This window comes from Acomys minous (genome assembly GCF_964271855.1).
Source record: "Acomys minous genome assembly, chromosome: 4".
Lineage (NCBI taxonomy): Eukaryota > Metazoa > Chordata > Mammalia > Rodentia > Muridae > Acomys > Acomys minous.
In genome coordinates, this window is record NC_140486.1 from 50,375,523 (window position 1) to 50,392,094 (window position 16,572).

Genomic DNA, 16,572 nt, shown 5'->3' on the forward strand with positions numbered 1-16,572 from the left:
AGGTAGTAATATAATTTGAATAAGTTCAATTCACTAGTACATAAAAGGAGGTCAAGCAGACTGGAAATCAGAAAGGAACTTAAGAGTTTAAACTAAGAGTTTAAGAGTAAGGAAACACCTTTCAATTCAATTCATTTCAAACACCCTTCTCAATTTTACATACAACTCCTTTCTAACAACTGGTTCACATGCTTTTTCCATCCAAACAACTAAGGCAGTTACTTGTGAGAGAATGGAGGACTTCAACAAGACACTGACAATATTCTAAGGGCTTCCTTTCAATTAATAATGTGCTGGTGTAGAAGGCAACCACCCCCACCCCTCCACCCCCACCCCCACCGCCACCCCCGCCCCCGCCCCCGCCCCCACCACCACCCCCGCCCATCAGTGAATCTCTCCGCCTTCCAACTTTTAGGGCTCATAGTAAACAGTGTCTATGAAACTTATGCTCACAGATTCAGTAGGGTCTGATTAAAATTTATCCACAGAAAAATCAACAAATGATGTTCACAATCCCATCTACACAAAGACCTAGGTTAAGAAACTGTAAGAGTACAAAAAGCTTTTACAGGAAGAATCCAGGTCAATGAAACAGTGCGCCTCAGAGTCAGTACCATGGTGGCACACGTAAAGCTCATTCCTGGGAATGGAACTTCAACTTGGCATCGGAACTGCAGCGCACCGTCTGCCATGTCTCTACAGCCTTCCCTTTCTTCTCCCTCCATGGGTATCAGATGTGCAGTGTGGTCTGAAGACTTTACTGACCCCCGTGGAGTGCTGCTGCCGCCTTCTCCCTCATCCTTTCTAGGCATTCATTGTCTCAACAAAACTCCTCTCAACCCATCTTAGGGTCATTTAGAAAAACTTTTTTGAAATGCGTATTTGCATTACTAGATTCCAGAAAACTTTATACATGACTCTCAACAAGGGACCTTGGAGTCTTCTGGTCATTACCAGACTACCCATATTCCAATACAGAAATTGTATCTCTTCAGATACTGACTTCTTAGAATTCACCAGTAGAATCAAGTCCTCACAATACCACAGGCCAGTGGTGTGCTTGTTTCATAGACATCGTAAACCTCTTTGAGAGTTCTGCTCTCAGGTTTGAAATGACTCATTAAGGGTAATTGGTTTTGGTATGAGGAAAATAAGTTCATGCAGCCAGATCATAAGACAAAGATGTGTAAAAGGCAGTTCCTTAGTCTGGTCTGAAAATATATCCCTGATTCATGCATTTATATAACACTAGCCATAAACATTCATGTCTGAAAGGTTATCTAACAGGGAGAAGCTAGACTTGTCAAGCACAAACAACCAAAACAAAATCCTACTCCAATATAAATGCCCTTTCCTATCTATGAGAGCAATTCAACAAGAGCTGGTATGAGAGTCAAAGCCAGTTCGTGAGTCTGTCAGTGAGAGACAGCTGCAAATGTTCCGATACTTTGGTGTTACAGCACCCCAATCTCAGCAGCAACTGCAGCTTTTAGTTAAGGAGAAGAGGTGAGATGCTGAAGCAGAGCTCCTGAAGGCTGTGTCAGGACCCAGGCACACAACAATAGTTGTTCAAAATTGTCTCTGTTCCACTGTTAACATCTGGGTCACGTGTATGAAGCCGATGGTGTCAGTCTGCTCCTCTCTTCTGGTAGGACATCCAAAGATCAACTCAGCACTGTTTTCCAATCAGTGTGGTAATAAAACACTGTTATGTAATAAACCGAAAGGGACTAGAGTTCCCTTGAAATTCTCAATGAAGGGGAAAAAGCCAAAATGGTTTCTTTTGGAAGCTACCCCTCTTTGTTCTGCTTTATAATGTTAAGCTCTTAATAAGAAAGAAACTAAGCCCACTTAGTTTACCAACACAGTCAGTCGTACTTTGCTTTTTACCAAGCATGACAACAAGGCAATTGAGTCGCTTTCCAAACTACCAGAGCAGAGGCGTACCGTGCATAGGCTGGCATTAAATCAGCACTTCATAAATCAATCGTGCCCATTTACATGATCTCTATGCAGAAGCGCAGTCTAACACTAGCTCTCACACGCATTAAAAACCATCACCCTGCTAGTCCAACTCACTGTTCAGACGGGTCTTCTTGAATGCAGCATTTATTACAACCTCATTGTTGCTTCCTACACTGAAGGAATACCAAATTCTCAAATCAGGAGTTCTTCTTTCTCAATTTATTGTAAACAGGGGGTCTTGTAACGACCCTGACACTGTTACAAAGCACAGTGCTTTTTAACAGTAAAGCTTCTGGAAAACCCAAACAAAAGACACGTCACCCGGTGACGTCAGCCTATATACAGTTCTGTGTGGTCGCAGCACATAAGCAAATCCATTCTTGTGCCGTTTCTCGGAAAAGCTTTTCAGTAAATGCACTCATGCTGCTCCAGAAGCTCTTCTCTGCAACAAGCCGCCCATCTGCCATCAACAAGTTAAGACCGAGAGAACTAACAGCTGCGGAAAGGAACGCCTGAAGCTCCGGTGATCGGCAGTAATCAGAGGAGGGGGAAATTATTAACTTATAATCAAAGCTGATTTAGGGGATCAGAGCACCACAGAAAATGAAACCGATGCTATCCAGGGGAATATCCTAAGGAACAACCCATTCATCCTGACAAATTTGAATTTTACTTGGAAAGCCTGGGACACAGAAAACAGGAAACTGGTCAGAGGCTCCTGCATGTTAGAGCCTTTTACAGACTCACTGCGTTGAGTCTGACAACCTCGACTGAATGCAGCCTCCAATGTGCTCAGAAGAATGGGTAAGTCTATTCATTTCTATGGCTCGTAATCAAACAGGGATTATGCTTTTTATAAAATAAGCCAGTGAATTGCATTTTATGATGCAAATCACTTGGTTTTGAATTTTAAGATTTATGTCAAGGCATCTAACACTAAGGAAAGGGACATGTTTTAATCTCTCTTATACATGGTTTAAGTTGTGTTTCAGTGTACAAACAAGGTTAATTTTCTGCAGTAAATGAAAAATGTTATATGCAGTGAAATCTTTCGTTATAATGTTACATTCTGTTGTTGTTTTTAACAGCCCCTGTGTTCTGCTGAAACATGTCCTGTCTTCTTGTTTTCCTTAAATTATATTCTGCAGGCTTACATTTCAAGTGGCCATTAGGGGCCCCTATGCTGGCAGCAATTTATGCAATGAGTGTGGTTTTAAAAATGCTGCCTGCCCTGGGCATGGCGTGTCCACCTAAATGCCGCTGTGAGAAGCTGCTGTTCTACTGCGACTCTCAGGGCTTCCACTCAGTGCCAAACGCCACAGACAAGGGTTCTCTGGGCCTGTCCCTGAGGCACAATCACATCACAGCGCTCGAAAGAGATCAATTTGCCAGCTTCAGTCAACTCACCTGGCTCCACTTAGATCACAATCAAATCTCAACAGTAAAAGAAGATGCTTTCCAAGGACTATATAAACTTAAGGAGTTAATCTTAAGTTCCAACAAAATATTTTACTTGCCAAACACAACTTTTACCCAACTGATTAACCTCCAAAATTTGGACCTGTCTTTTAATCAGCTGTCATCTCTGCATCCTGAGCTCTTCTATGGCCTTCGGAAGCTGCAGACCTTGCATTTGCGGTCCAACTCCCTGCGGACTATCCCAGTACGCCTGTTCTGGGACTGTCGTAGTCTAGAGTTTCTGGATTTGAGCACAAACCGTTTGCGAAGTTTGGCTCGCAATGGATTTGCAGGATTAATCAAACTGAGAGAGCTTCATCTAGAGCACAACCAGCTGACAAAGATTAATTTTGCTCATTTCCTCCGGCTAAGCAGTCTGCACACACTCTTCTTACAATGGAACAAAATCAGCAACTTGACGTGTGGGATGGAGTGGACCTGGAGCTCTTTAGAAAAGCTAGACCTAACTGGAAACGAAATCAAAGCCATCGACTTCACAGTGTTTGAAACGATGCCTAATCTTAAAATACTCCTCATGGATAACAACAAGTTAAACAGTCTTGATTCCAAAATCTTAAACTCCCTGAGATCCCTCACAACCGTTGGCCTCTCTGGCAATCTGTGGGAATGCAGCCCCCGAGTATGTGCTCTTGCCTCCTGGCTGGGCAGTTTCCAAGGTCGGTGGGAGCATTCCATCCTATGCCACAGCCCTGACCACACCCAAGGAGAGGATATTCTAGATGCAGTCCACGGGTTTCAGCTCTGCTGGAATTTATCAACCACTGTCACTGCCGTGGCTACAACTTATAGAGATCCAACCACTGAATATACAAAAAGAATAAGCTCATCAAGTTACCATGTAGGAGACAAAGAAACTCCAACTACTGCAGGCATGGCAGTTACTACAGAAGAACACTTTCCTGAACCAGACAATGCCATCTTTACTCAGCGAGTAATTACAGGAACAATGGCTTTATTGTTTTCTTTCTTTTTTATTATTTTTATAGTGTTCATTTCCAGGAAGTGCTGCCCTCCTACTTTAAGAAGAATTAGGCAGTGCTCAGTGATTCAGAACCACAGGCAGCTCCGATCCCAAACACGACTCCATATGTCAAACATGTCAGACCAAGGACCGTATAATGAGTATGAACCCACCCACGAAGGACCTTTCATCATCATTAATGGTTATGGACAGTGCAAGTGTCAGCAGCTGCCATACAAAGAATGTGAAGTATAATATCTACTCATCATCAAAAATCCCACCAGATAAGTAACCTATTTTACATAGTAGGGGCTAAAATACATATCTAATTTTTACCAATGGTGACATTAAGCCTAATTTTCCAAACCAAGTGGAGACTTGAGTTTTTGAAGTGTTGAAGTATTTTAAATTTTTTTAATGAAAACATATTTTAAGTGTTAAATGAAGCAATGCTCATATTAATTTGCACTCTTGTTGGAAAGTCTAAATGCTTACTTCAATATAAAACATTTCATGTATGTAATTATATACAATTGTATGTAAACATTTACACTAAGGTCTCCATATGTTATTTTTTTTTTCCTACTGAAAACAGTTCCGAAAGAAGCTACTAAACAAATATAGGTAGGGATGAGAACCTGTTTGATTATTATTCTCCATTCCATGGACCACAACTTGCTTCCTAGTTAAAAGGAGACGGCAAAGTTCTCTTGTAAGATAATGTGGTATTTACTCAAACTATAATTAATACCAGTATGAGAAGTAGGCTTACATGTGTGCTTAAGACTGGTAAATATTAAACGTTATTCTTTCAGAGTTTGGCCTGGGTTAATAAATATTATCTAAGTTACATCATGAAACCAGCACCTTTTATATAACTCTAATAAAACCGGGTGACTTTTTAATATATCTCAACAATAAGTCCAAGCAATTATAAAAAGGTCTCATTATGATAAATCAATACTAAATAACTACACTGACTTCTTATACAACTCTAGTCTGACTTATAATGGCTATGCTGGTTTTTGTGGCATTTAGATTATTATTTTAAACTAGTACTAAATTACCACTTTACTAATTAACTTACTAAATCCTATACTTGTGTGAAAATTTGCATTTGGGAAAGAGAAAAACTGAGTCAACTTGACAATCCTGACATACTCCCATCTGCGCTGAACTACATCCCCTCTCTTGATTAAAGATGCCTTGACAAACTGTATGAGCCTCTTCCTTCTGCCTTCTTCTGATCTCTAAACCTCAAAGACCCAAATTAAAAATAATTGGCTACTAAAGGTGCCTAACCCTGATTCTTGTCATATTATATACTTAAAAACCACAAAAATTACTTTCAAAATATGATGTTAAAGCTTTCCCTTTAATAAAGATACATATTTATATTACTAGCTCCTTCTGAGACAGGACCAACCTATTTCTGAGGCAAATTTTAAGGCAGAACTTGATACAGGCCCCTGCAGCCACACAGCAGTAGTGAAGGCAGCATGAAAGGGAGGGGGTAACAAGCAGGGACAGAGTCGGGAAGGCTGCCTCCTGGGCTGGTGGAAGTTACTAGGCAGCTAATGTGATTCTGTACAATTTGCACCAAATAAGCAATGCTCAGGGACTGGTCTGATATGGAAGGGGGGCTCTTCAGTGTAAATATGAGCACTCTAAGCATGGTAACAAATGATAATGATGCCACATTTTTCATGAAGAAAAGAACCACAAGTGTTCAATTCTGGCTTCTTTAAGGCAAAAGATAGCATATTGGGGATTTAGACTCAAGTTACCAATTCACATAGAAAAATATTCTACAAAGAAGGCTCTACATATAGGAGGAAACTGAAAATAAATGATTACTTTGATTTCAGAATAAAGTAAAAACCCAAGCATTTTTATATGGAAAAATATGTAAGTCCTTAAAGAAAGTGACTTATTTTCTCCCCAGGATTGAATTGAAAATGTTACTACAGACCTAGATTCAATCATAATTTTCCTCCTTTAGCACTGAAAAAGATACCCACATTTCAAATCTGTTAGCAAAAAGCAGACAATATTCAGGTTACAGTGAAAATATGCTCTTTATATTTTTTGAAGGTGGGTAGATTAGTTTGGCAAAGCCTCAGAGCAGTTCAATTCAGTTGATCTTGAGTGGCAAGATTTCATCTCCTGAGAAAGCAGGCACTAGGCTTGTCTGAGCTGAGACAGATGCTGGTTTTCCGGCACTGAGCACAGCACACTGCCTCCCCACCGAGGGGCTGCATCAGAAGCCGGATTACAAATGAGCTCCGTGGGCTAGAATTTACCAACTCATTTATCATGGTGACCACTGCCATTTGTCAGGTGATAGACGCTTGTTCAAAATATAGCTTTGAGCACACAAGACTCCATTGGCTCTAAGGGATGGGTGTTTTTTATCATTTCAAATTAGAACCAAAATTAATTCAAACTGTGAATTCCAAAGTAGGAAATATTAACTAGGAACTCCAATTAATCCTAAAAAAAAAATATATATATATATATATATATAGATAGATAGTAAAGTAGACTGTACGTAATTAGCAGAGCAAGCCTTTTAGACCTGAGGAAGAGCAGTGCAAAGGCCACTGAGACATTACTATTGGGGGAAGCGCATTTATTATTATTTTTTCCTTCCACGTTTTTGGTAACAGTAGTGCCAAGCAGGTATTTTCATTCTCACTTAAAGCACAAATTGTCATTTCAAATTGTCTAAAGAAAACAAGGTTCCCTTTAGTTGATATGTATTTGTATTGCAGGATCTGTGCTACCAACCAGTCAGAGAACTGTCTCACAGCAAAACCATATGCAGTTCCTAGTCATAAATGTGAGGGCTTTGAGGTAGGATTTTATTCTCTCAACATTACCATGCAACTTCCCTTCTCCCCATTTTAAAGGATAATGAAAAATGACCATCACAAGTCGGAAAAATCTCTCAGAAAAATGAAATATCTACCTAGGAAATAAGAGCTAGCTTACAACTCCTGTTACTTATGTCTATTCATGCTCACCTTTCTGCAAGGAGAGCAGACTGGTAAATCTGAAAATCCATATAAAACTCATATCGCCAGCATCAAAAAGCAGACACTAATTTTTAAGCCAAAAAAATATTGCCACATGTAATTTCTTAATGAGTCTAAGTTAATTTTTGTAGCAATTCAATGAATGGACTTGACTAAACTCCCTAATTCTACTCACTAATTATTAAAATCCATCTGCTTATTATAATGCTAGACTCCATCTTTCCAATAAAAGCAAGCTCTATGTAGCTCTTGTGTGAATTCTAAAATATGAAATAGTTTATAATTTCCTAAGTCATACTTCCCACACATAGCTATGTAGGGGGTGGGACTAAAATCTCAATCTCTCTCTCTCTCTCTCTCTCTCTCTCTCTCTCTCTCTCTCTCTCTCTCATATATATATATATATGTAGATAAACAGATAGATAATTTTTAGGAGCGTTTTAACATGATAATTTTCCTAGTACAGCAGTTCAGTGGCAGCACTATCCTAAGTCTGCTTGGGACATACATTTCACATGTTCTCAGCTAATGTGATTGAATCAGAAAAAAAAATGTTTAGAACAAAACAAAAACAAATACATGTGCCCTCTGTAGATAACCTGGGGCAATCACTGTGCTTGAATAACGCCAAACCCAGAAAACGACCACTCAAGGCTTCATCTGCTATAGCAGGAGTTCCCAACTCCTTCAACTTATCTTTTCCTCCTTGAGTTTTTAAAATCAGTACAATACATGGAATGTTTGGTGAACCTATGGATATTAATACTGGAAACTCAAAGTACAGTCCAAACACATTTGTTTAATTACCTTTAAGAGCCAGGGGGGTAGGGGTTGTTGGGGGGACAGGACCATAATATAGTGTACAGGAAATTTTTGTTATTAAAATTGTGTATACTATAAAACAAAAAACAAAAACAAATGTCTCCTTTGTTTATAATTTTCCCTTGAAACCTACAAGTGTTGACAGGAAAAACCTGAACAGCAATCGTGACAGAAGTTAAGTGAGCAGCTGTTCTGTACCATGCAGCTTTTCAATATCAAATGTGTCTGTTAATCATTACCTGTCTTTATTCACAGAGGCAAAATTGGGGGGGAGGGGGGCGCACTTGCGTACAACTCACACAACAAACCACAGTCAAGTCACCATGCCAATCACTACTTGTAGAAAGTAAGGCTCACAGGCCAAGGGGTCGGCTGTTCCTCTCAATGCTTTAGGTACCACAGACAACCTGAAACAGCAATGCTGGTGCCTGGACTTAATAAACTGAAACTTGGCCTCCACTTCAGTGGATAAATGCCAGATCATCTTGCATACCACTCCTGAGCCCATAGATGCTAACCATGTTAGGACAGTAGGATGTACCACATGACTTTTGTTTGGGTTGAATACGCTCTGACAGAATGCTATGCCTAGGCAGAGTTAGGGCAGAAACTATCTTGCCTTCTAGATCCCACCTGCCACGAAGGATTCACAGTTCTTGTTCGAACCTCCTGCTTATCCAGCGCCAAGGCTGACAAAGATGGCACTTAGAGTGCATCCACCACAAGGACCTGAGTTTAGATCCCAGCACCCATGTAATAAGCCAAGCATGTTATAAGCATCTTACACACCTGTAACCCCAGCACTAAAAGTGGGAAGAGAGGACCACTTGGCTGGCTGTCAGCCTAACCAAAACTCACTAGCTATAGAAGCCACAAAAGCAGAGTGGTAGAAAAGGACAACCCACAGCTTCTTCTGGCGTGTGTGTGTGTGTGTGTGTGTGTGTGTGTGTGTGTGTGTGTGTGTGTGTTCCACATACACATGCATGCCCCTCCTTCCCAATACACTGTTCTAAGGACAGAAACCTAATTAACTACTGAGGGAAGGAAGGAATCACAGCACACACTTTTATATCAAGAATAATTGTGTTGACACTAGCTAGCATCAGTAATGGTGATTTTACATTTTATAAAAAGAGCAAATTCCCATACTTTATGGAGCTAAAAGTAGAGCTTATTAATATGGTTCTCTTATATTTTAATCTTAAAGTCCCCATGTGGTTACACCTGACTTCTCTATTAGTTATGTTAAGATTCCTGGATAACCACAGAATTTTCACATTCCCATGAAATACAAAGAAGATGTTTCTACCTAGGTTATATAAAGTGGTTCTCATACTCCTTTTATAAAAATGTGTCTGACCAACTAGGTGCAAGTCTCTCCTTGGACAAAGCATACTACAAATTACCTTTACAGAGAAAGAAAAGAGAGAAAGTGTAACTATTCTAAACATCTTTCCCCCATGCCAGTTTGGCCTTCCTCTTCACAGCTGTTGCAGAAAACCTGTAAACAAATCTTTAACCTCCTTTCCACTATCTAAAAAAACAGGATAAGAAATCTCCAAGACAAGTATATTGAAGAATCTTAACCTCTAAGCCCATAAATGATGCCCTACCTTCTCTCTCTGTGCCCCCCTTCCACCCAGTCTGGCAACAAAGCCAAAGCCTCAAAAGACTCTGCAGGAAATCAGCACTGAGAAGCACCTGTGAACAACTCTAACTGGCAAAGGCTAGTGACTCATCTCTTTCGTGGGAACTGTATTTTAAAACTGTAGCTCCAGAAGCATTCTCAATGTCTTTTTACAAATTTCAAGGGACTTTAACCAGATGAACAGGGAAGATGTGCATAAAGAGTCATAGGTAAGAATAAACTACACTACACCGTCATTCACAATCGTGCTTGGAGCATATTTGACTCTGGTATTTATAGTTAAAGTTCAGTTTTACCAAAGCTCCAGGTTGCTTTTTCTTTTAAAAAAAAAAAAAAAAAAAAGTTAAGAATCAATAGAATCAATAGCCAGCCAGGCACAGTGGCACACGCCTTTAATCCCAGCACTTGGGAGGCAGAGGCAGGTGGATCTCTGTGAGTTCAAGGCCAGCCTGGTCTACAAAGTGAGTCCAGGACAGCAGGGCTACACAGAAAAACCCTGTCTTGAAAGAAAAAGAATCAATAGCCATCTCTATTAGCTAATCTGTTTTGTCATTTTGGGGGCCAAAAAATTCTTGTGGAAAAAAAATTATTGCCGAGTGGTGGTGGTGGTGGTGGTGTGTGCCTTTAATCTCAGTATTCAGGAGGAAAAGGTAAGCAGAGCCCTATGAGTTTGAGGCCAGCCTGGTCTTCAGAGTGAGTTCCAGGACAGCCAAGGCAGTTCCAGAGAGAAACCCTGTCTTGGGGCGGGGTGGGGGGGACAGGAGTGATGGGACTATTTCCCATCAGGATACAGCACTTGCCTAGCATGTGTGAAGGCTGCCTCTCCCTCCCCAAAGTCTTAGCTGTCAAATAAATGAAAACCAACTGGATGGTACCTAGAACTTAAACAAGCAAGCAAACAAACAAACAAACCCAATGTGGTTATTATTTACATAGAGCCTAATTCTATAGAATCAAAATATGGTATAATAAATATTGTGTAGAATAGATAAATTGGATTTAAGATGATTAAAAAGCAAAGATTCTTAACCCAAAAGGACCAGAATATGCTTCATAGACTTCAAGAACCTTTAGAAATTAATAAACAGTATTATGCATGGTTACAAAGATTAAACCAAATCTTAGAGTGTTTTAAGTAATTCATAATTAAGGATCAGGCAGCACTGACAAACAATAAAATAGTTGTTGCCTTGCTCTTCCTATTGACTAAAACAAACACAAAAACAAAACTAACAGCTTTCATCTGGTAAAAGCAAAACAAACAGAAACAGGTTTTAGTCAGGTGTGGGGTAAAGCCAGGACTGTGAATGCTGAAGAAAAAGTCAGAAGCATGAGCAACACAGCAAGATGCCATCTCAAAGTCATCAATCAGAATGGAAGAGAAATACCAATTCACAGGGAAGACTTCAATGCAAAAGTCTAAGTAAATGGAGTCAGATGTAGAAACAATAAGAAAAAGTGTGAGATGGAACCACCAAGGGGGCTTAGAAAGTCAGCAGGCTTATTCTCTGCGTCAGTTCTCAATGAGCAGCCTATTGGTTCATGCTATATGGACCCAGAAAGTCTACACGAATGAGTAAGTACTTTATTTCTTCCTTACCACATCTCGAATTATGTGTTCCTCACACATATACAGGACGCCCAGTACATATCTAAATCCACTTCTATATTAGGAGTATGTGTTATTTTTGACTTAGTTACTTTTTGAGACAGGGCGTCATTATGTTCTAATTCACAGAGATCAATCTGCCTGCTTCTGCCTCCCATGCTGAGACTATAGGCATGCACTACCATATCTAGCCCTATGACCTCAAACTTAAAAAATATGTCCCATAGCTCAGTGGTTGAATGTTTGTTTGTCTAGTATATGCAAGACTCTGAGCCCAGTACTTACAAAACACCCTGATACAGCTGAGTGTGGTGGGACATGCCTGTAATCCCAGCAGAAGCAGGCAGATCTCTGAGTTCTAGGCCAGCCTGGTCCAGAACAGCCAAGGAAACACAGAGAAACTCTGTCTCAAAAAAAAAGAAAGAAAGACAGACAGACAGACAACAGCAACAAAACCCCAAACAAACAAAACCAGAACCCGAGAAGTTTGTCTGATACAAAATCCTACCTAGTTGTGCTAGTAGTCATGATAGCTCTCCCTGATAAAGAATCTATAAGATGCTAACTAGTTTCCCAAGAAAGAACAAGTTTAAAATGATAAAGCAGTCACCAAGTTGACCAGACAGAAATGTTAGCTTCAGACTTCAAGGCTCGATTGCCTTTCTGCGTCTGTTATGGTGCTGTAGTTGAGCACTCTCCTGGCCTTCTCACAGCAATCATCAAACTGAGGGCCGCCAGCACGCCAGGGAGCCATTCTAACACTAAGTTACACACACAGTTTAAAATACCCAGGAAAACAGGAAAGGAAACAATTTATTTTGGCTAATGGTTTAAAGGACTTCAAACCATGCTTGGCTTATATTGCTACACGGGCATGCAGCAGAGAAGACTGTTCAACTCAGTGACCACCTACCTGAGAGACACGGGGACAGAAAAATTAGTGTCCCAGAGCACTCCTAGTGACCTGCTTCTTCCAACTAGCCCATCCCCTAGCTTCTATCACCTCCCAATAATGTCGGCCAATTGCAAATCCATCATGTGGGTCAGTATTCACTATCCAGTACCTTACAAAGCAACACCAGCCGGGTGGGAACCAAGCTGGCTTTATAGGAAAAAGGAAAACAAAACACAACTTCACTAATGACCTAAGCTTCAGAGTTAAGAATAAAGTTGCATGTTGTCAAGTGTCTGAAATGCAGCAAAAGGTAGATGCAGAGTAGTTAAGAAAATGGATATATACATGGATGTTAGCTGTGTATTTTTCAGCTTCTCTCTATATGTGGGTGTTTTCATAATAGAGTACTGATGTAAGAAAATGTTATTACTGTAACTTATAATATTAGCAATCTAACGCACTATTTCTCTCAACAAGACACACAATGTTACATGGTGGTTTACGACAGAAATTCTGGAATCATGCTGGCTCAATCTGCAGCACTCCCAGTTTCTGTCTGTGGGACCTACCTTATACTGGTCACTCAACCACTATGCTTAACAGTACCAAGTTCATACTTAAAAATTAGATCAGAGTGCATATAGCTACTTATTCCTGGCAAATACTAGATATAGAACACTGAGTGTTCCTTTATTATGTTTATGTTGTTATTATTAAATATTTGTAACTAATTCAATGGGTGCTTCAACTTCTACTATACAATTAATATATAAAATGTACAGGTCTAGGTCACTTCCTCTCAGGAATTTATAGCTAATCAAAAACAAAACTAATAGCCCTTAACAAGAGAATAAACCTGAAAATATGGGAAGAGGTGGATTCCCCATTGCTGAATCTCCCTGGCCAAACTGATGAAATTTAGATAAAGCTAAAGACTGCATCAAAAAATAAAACTGGATGGGACTGGAGAGCTGCCTCGGCAGTTAAGAAGAACACCCAGTGCTCTTGCAGAGTTCCCAGTCCCCACATGGCAGCACCCCAACTGCCTTATTTCAGTTCCAGGAGATCTGACACCCATAAGGACCACGAAAATATGTAGTATACACATATACATGTAAGTAAACACTCATACAAATATTTTTTTTAATCTTAAATAAATCTGGAAAGATAGGAAAGACACTAAATATAAGCCTCTGGCCTCCTCCTGAATATGTATGTTCACAGGAAAACCTGTATCCACACATCATGCTAACAACACACCATGAAAAGGAGAGTGAGTGAGTGAGTGAGTGAGTGAGTGTGTGTGTGTGAGAGAGAGAGAGAGAGAGAGAGAGAGAGAGAGAGAGATTAATATGATAAATAATGAATAAAGGAAGAACCTTTAAAAAAGAACTTTACTCAAGAGAAATGAACAGGATGTTGAGGTACTGGGGGAAATATGTAAGAAAGCATTCATTTATCAAGATGTACCTAAGACATTCTAATTTTTTTATGTATGAATGCTTGCCTACAGGTATATATGTACACCACATGAGTGCCTGATACACATGGGGATCAGCAGACGGCATCAGATTTGCAGGTGTCTGTGAGCCACCATTAGGCGCTAGGAACTACAACAAGGTCCTCTACAAGAGCAGCAAATGTTCTTAACCCCAAAGGCATCTTTCTAACCCCTCTTGTTTTTTATTTATTAATTTTATATGTACGGCTCTGCATGTTTGTCTGTATACCATATGCATACAGTGCCCCATGGGGCCAGAAGAGGGTATTGGATCCCCTAGAACTAAAGTTACTACAGACAACTGTAAGCCACCATGTAAACCCTGGTGAGCAGCTGGTGATCTTAACTGTGCAGCCGGCCGTCTTTCCTGTCCCAATTTATTAATTTTTTAAAGAGAATTCACCATGTAGCTTAGGATGGTCTTCAATTCCTGGTGCTTCTGCCTCCACTTCCTAAGTGCTACGATGATAGGGGTGAGCCACCACACTGTGCCCTACATTAACTCTCAATGTTGATTACGCATTTCCAATTTAAAGCTGTTTCCTGAAAAGACACATGATCTCTAAGATAGTTCCTTAACTCCAGCATTCTTTTCCACTCTCACAAGGATGTCCTCCTAGGGAAAAGCAGAACAAACGTCCACTCTGTAAAATACGCGCTGGAGCAGAGGGAACACTCGAGCTTCCGCTCTTCTCTCCTAGTAAAATCTACTGGGCTTCCTTCCTTCCTTCTTTCCTTCCTTTCTTTTCCAAGACAGGTTTCTCTGTGTAGCCCTGGCTGTGCTAAACTCTCTTTGTACACCAGGTTGGCCCTGAACTCACAGTGATCCCCCTGCCTCTGCCTCCCAGCTGGGTTTCCATTTCTTAAGCATGTGTTTTTACAGTGTTTCTAAAATAATACTTCTTTAAACAATACCTTCTGGCTCCCCAGTGTGACAGAAATATTAAACATGAACACAGCAGCACAGTGTAATGGCAACATATTTTTGTTCCTCCTCCTAATACTAAAGAACCTTGTTATAAGACTTAAGGCATTATTTTAATATATAAGATGATATTAATGGCTGCACTGTTATAAAACTTAGTCGAATTACTAGTTTTGTTTTTAAAAAATTATGGGGGCTGGAGAAACAGCTCAGTGGTTAAAAACACTGGCTACCCTTCCAAAGGACTGGAGTTCACTTCCCAGGACCCACACAGCCGCTCATAACTGTCTGTATCTCCAGCTCCAGGACTCCAACGTCCTCTTCTGGCCTCCGAGAGCATCGCAGCATATGGTGCAGATATACATGCAGGCAAAACACCCATATACATAAAATAAAATTATGTGTTGTGGCTGTTAGTATAAATTTTAATGAAAGCCTCAAGCCTTTATCTACCTCCGAAATAAACAGAAATTGAGACTCAGAAACTCTATCTTTCATGCTACACTCTAACAGCCACAAATTTCAGGATTTAAGTCACTTTATTACTTACTGAAATTTAACTCTGGTGGCTCTAGTTATCTCCATCATCAAATGCTTTTTCTTTACAAAACATATATGCAGAAGTCACTATAATTGTGGTGCCTATTTAATAGCTCAAATTCTTTCCAGATTTTTATTAAAAACAAGACTAGCTCACAACTTCAATTTCTCTACTTAGTCAAAGTAAAAATCATCAGATGAGCAGACAGTAAAATTCTACCCTATTTAAATTTAACCACCACAGTGAGGAACATCTAACAGAAAACAATTTTACTCCTTTTCTAATCTTTCAGAACTTGGTAAAATATGCTTTGTGTTCTGCCATTCAGTAACACATTATTGAAGACTTGCCTCACCTGCCTGCATTTAAGGTCCCAATATCCCCAGGAAATGGCAAGCAAGCAATTTAGGACAATGGTAATAGAACACTCTAAGGCAGTGGTTCTCAACCTTCCTAATAATGCAACCATTTAATACAGTTCCTCATGTTGTGATAACCCCCAATCATAAAATTATTTTCTCTTTGGTTTTTCAAGAAAGGGTTTCTCTGTGTCACCCTGGCTGTCCTGGACACACTGACATCAATCCACCTGCCGTCTGAGTACTGGGATTAAAGGTGTACATCACCACACCCAGCTCATAAAATTTTTTTTCAGTGCTGCTTTATAACTGTAATTTTGCTATTGTTATTGATCACAATGTAATTATCTGTGTTTTCTGAGGGTCTTAGGCAACCCTTGTGAAAAGGTCATTTGACCACAGGGGTTGGGATCCACTGGTTAAAAACCACTGCTCTAAGGTCTAACCAAACCCTTTTTCTCCTAAGAAAGATAACTCACCAAGGAGCAATTTTTTTGGATCCAGTATGAATTGGATTTTCTTTCACTGACTATTCAAGGAATTCTAACGGTGGATTGCAGTTCCCTCATCCACAATGGGACATGTGGGTATGAAACAGCAGCTGGACCCTCACCCTGCCAAGGGTCAAGTCTAAAACGCTAGCCTTGAGATTGGTCTTTGTACCCAGTATTTCTTTTGCATTTGTCTGCTTTGTTTTTCTCTGAAATGTAAATGATCATAATTGATTCTCAAAACTATGAGGAGATCAATAAAAATACATTACCAATACTGAGGGAAAAGCATCAAAAAGTATGCCTCCTAGATAATTTTCTACTCTTGTGTAGACATT

General features: G+C 39.9%; 2 protein-coding genes across 2 annotated transcripts in view; one reads left to right on the top strand and one right to left on the bottom strand.

Annotated features, from left to right (window-relative positions):
* The window catches only part of CTNNA1 (catenin alpha 1), a 121,817-nt gene that overhangs the window by 36,100 nt on the left and 69,145 nt on the right, over positions 1–16,572 (bottom strand). The gene's annotated exons all lie outside the window — the stretch shown is intronic.
* Positions 468–7,849, top strand: LRRTM2 (leucine rich repeat transmembrane neuronal 2). The gene is made up of 2 exons (XM_084780060.1): positions 468–2,769; positions 3,114–7,849. Exons 1-2 carry the CDS (start codon positions 2,766–2,768, stop codon positions 4,658–4,660), a joined length of 1,551 nt encoding a protein of 516 aa, XP_084636186.1. The 5' UTR covers positions 468–2,765; the 3' UTR covers positions 4,661–7,849.